The 1874-nt window shown below is 66.0% G+C and overlaps 1 protein-coding gene across 1 annotated transcript; it reads left to right on the plus strand.

Moving 5' to 3' along the window:
* Positions 1 to 274: 274 nt before the first annotated feature.
* Positions 275 to 1373, plus strand: HMX3 (H6 family homeobox 3). The gene is made up of 2 exons (XM_030487811.1): positions 275 to 599; positions 768 to 1373. The coding sequence occupies exons 1-2, from the start codon at positions 275 to 277 to the stop codon at positions 1370 to 1372; spliced, it is 930 nt and encodes a 309-aa protein (XP_030343671.1). The 3' UTR covers position 1373.
* The last annotated feature ends 501 nt before the right edge of the window (positions 1374 to 1874 follow it).

Below are 1874 nucleotides of genomic sequence, written 5' to 3' on the forward strand. Positions count from 1 at the left end.
CGCCAGGTTGACGCAGCAGCAGCGGCGGCGGGAGGCGGCGGCGGCAGCGACGACCCCGGCTCTCCGCCTGCCCGCAGCAGCCCCCCGGTGCCGCGGGCTGCGCGGGTCCCCTCGGCCCCCCGCCCTGCCTTCCCCCCATGCGAGGGGCCCCCGGCCGGCCCCGCCGCCGCGCTCCCCCGCCGCCCCGCTGCGCCTCTCCCCGGGAGCCGCCACCTGCGCGCCGGGCGCGGGCTGCGGGGCCAGCGGCGGGCAGGAGCCGGGCGGGCACCGGAGGATGCCGGAGACCGGGCAGGAGCCCCCCAGCGCCCCGCCGCCGCCGCCGCCGCCCCCCAAGGAGTCTTTCTACATCAAGAACCTGCTCAACGGCGGCCCCCCCAAAGCTCCCCCCAAGCAGCCGCGGGCGCTGTTCGCCCCCCCGGGGAAAGCGGCGGGGGACGGCGCCGGTTTCGCCCTCTCGCAGGTGGGAGACCTCGCCTTTCCCCGCTTCGAGATCCCGGCGCCGCGCTTCGCCCTGAGCGCCCACTGCCTGGAGCGGGCTCAGACCTGGTGGTACCCCTACGCCCTGACGCCGGCCGGAGCCCACCTGCCCCGCACGGAAGGTACCGATCCCCCTCTCTCCATCTCTCCATCCCTTCCGGTGGGGCGGCACGGGGGTCCGGCCGGCTCATCCCGCTTCCCCCGACGGGACGCGAGGGGCGGGCGGTGAAGGTGTCTCTTTGTGTCCCTTATCCCCCCACTTCTCCCCTTCCCCTGTCCTTCCCCTCCAGCCGCGGAGAAATCCCTGCTAAGGGACTCGTCCCCTGCTTCGGGCACCGACCGGGACTCCCCGGAGCCGCTGCTGAAGGCGGAAGGGGAGCAGAAGGAGCTGGACTCCAAGAGCCCCGACGAAATCGTCCTAGAGGAGAGCGACTCGGAGGAGAAGAAGGAAGGGGGGACGGAGGACTGGAAGAAGCGGGAGGAGAGCCCGGAGAAGAAGCCGTGCCGCAAGAAGAAGACGCGCACGGTGTTCAGCCGCAGCCAGGTCTTCCAGCTGGAGTCCACCTTCGACATGAAGCGCTACCTGAGCAGCTCGGAGCGGGCCGGCCTGGCCGCTTCCCTCCACCTGACAGAGACCCAGGTGAAGATCTGGTTCCAGAACCGTCGGAACAAGTGGAAAAGGCAACTTGCGGCCGAGCTGGAGGCGGCCAACCTCAGCCACGCCGCCGCGCAGCGCATCGTCCGCGTCCCCATCCTCTACCACGAGAACTCGGGCGCGGAGGGGAGCGCGGGGGGCGCCGGAGCCCCCGGTACTCAGCCCCTGCTCACCTTCCCTCACCCCGTCTACTATTCCCACCCCGTGGTCACCTCCGTGCCGCTCCTGCGGCCCGTCTGAGCCGCGCGGAGGGGCGCGGAGAGGCGCGCAAAGTCACCGGCCCTCTTGTAAGTACTCCAGCCGCTTGTGCGGTTCACCCGGCCGGCGGCTGCGGAGCGGGATGGGGTGGGAGGGGGAAGAGAAGGGTGAGGGGGGACACACACACAACGCGACACCCCTCGGCGGTGGTGCTGGGAGAAAAGTCACAAAAAATGAGGAAAATAAAGATAAAAAATCAATAAAAATTGGAAGGGGGAGGGAAGGGTGGAAAATAAGGAAAATGAAATCGGGAACTTGTAGAGGACCCTGGAGCTGTCACACCTTTTGTAAACGTGGACGAAAATCACGATGGTCTCTGTGGCTTTAGTTTTATTTTTGTAAAAAATGAAAAAATAAGGAAAAAAAAGGAAAAAATTAATAATAATTAAAAAAAAAAAGAAAAAAAGAGAGAGAATGATCCCAGGCCGCTCCTCGACATTTGCCAAACGCTCACGGGAGGGTGAATTTCTGTTCCTTTCGGACC

The sequence above is a fragment of the Strigops habroptila genome, chromosome 5 (genome assembly GCF_004027225.2).
Source record: "Strigops habroptila isolate Jane chromosome 5, bStrHab1.2.pri, whole genome shotgun sequence".
In the NCBI taxonomy this organism is placed as follows: Eukaryota; Metazoa; Chordata; class Aves; order Psittaciformes; family Psittacidae; genus Strigops; species Strigops habroptila.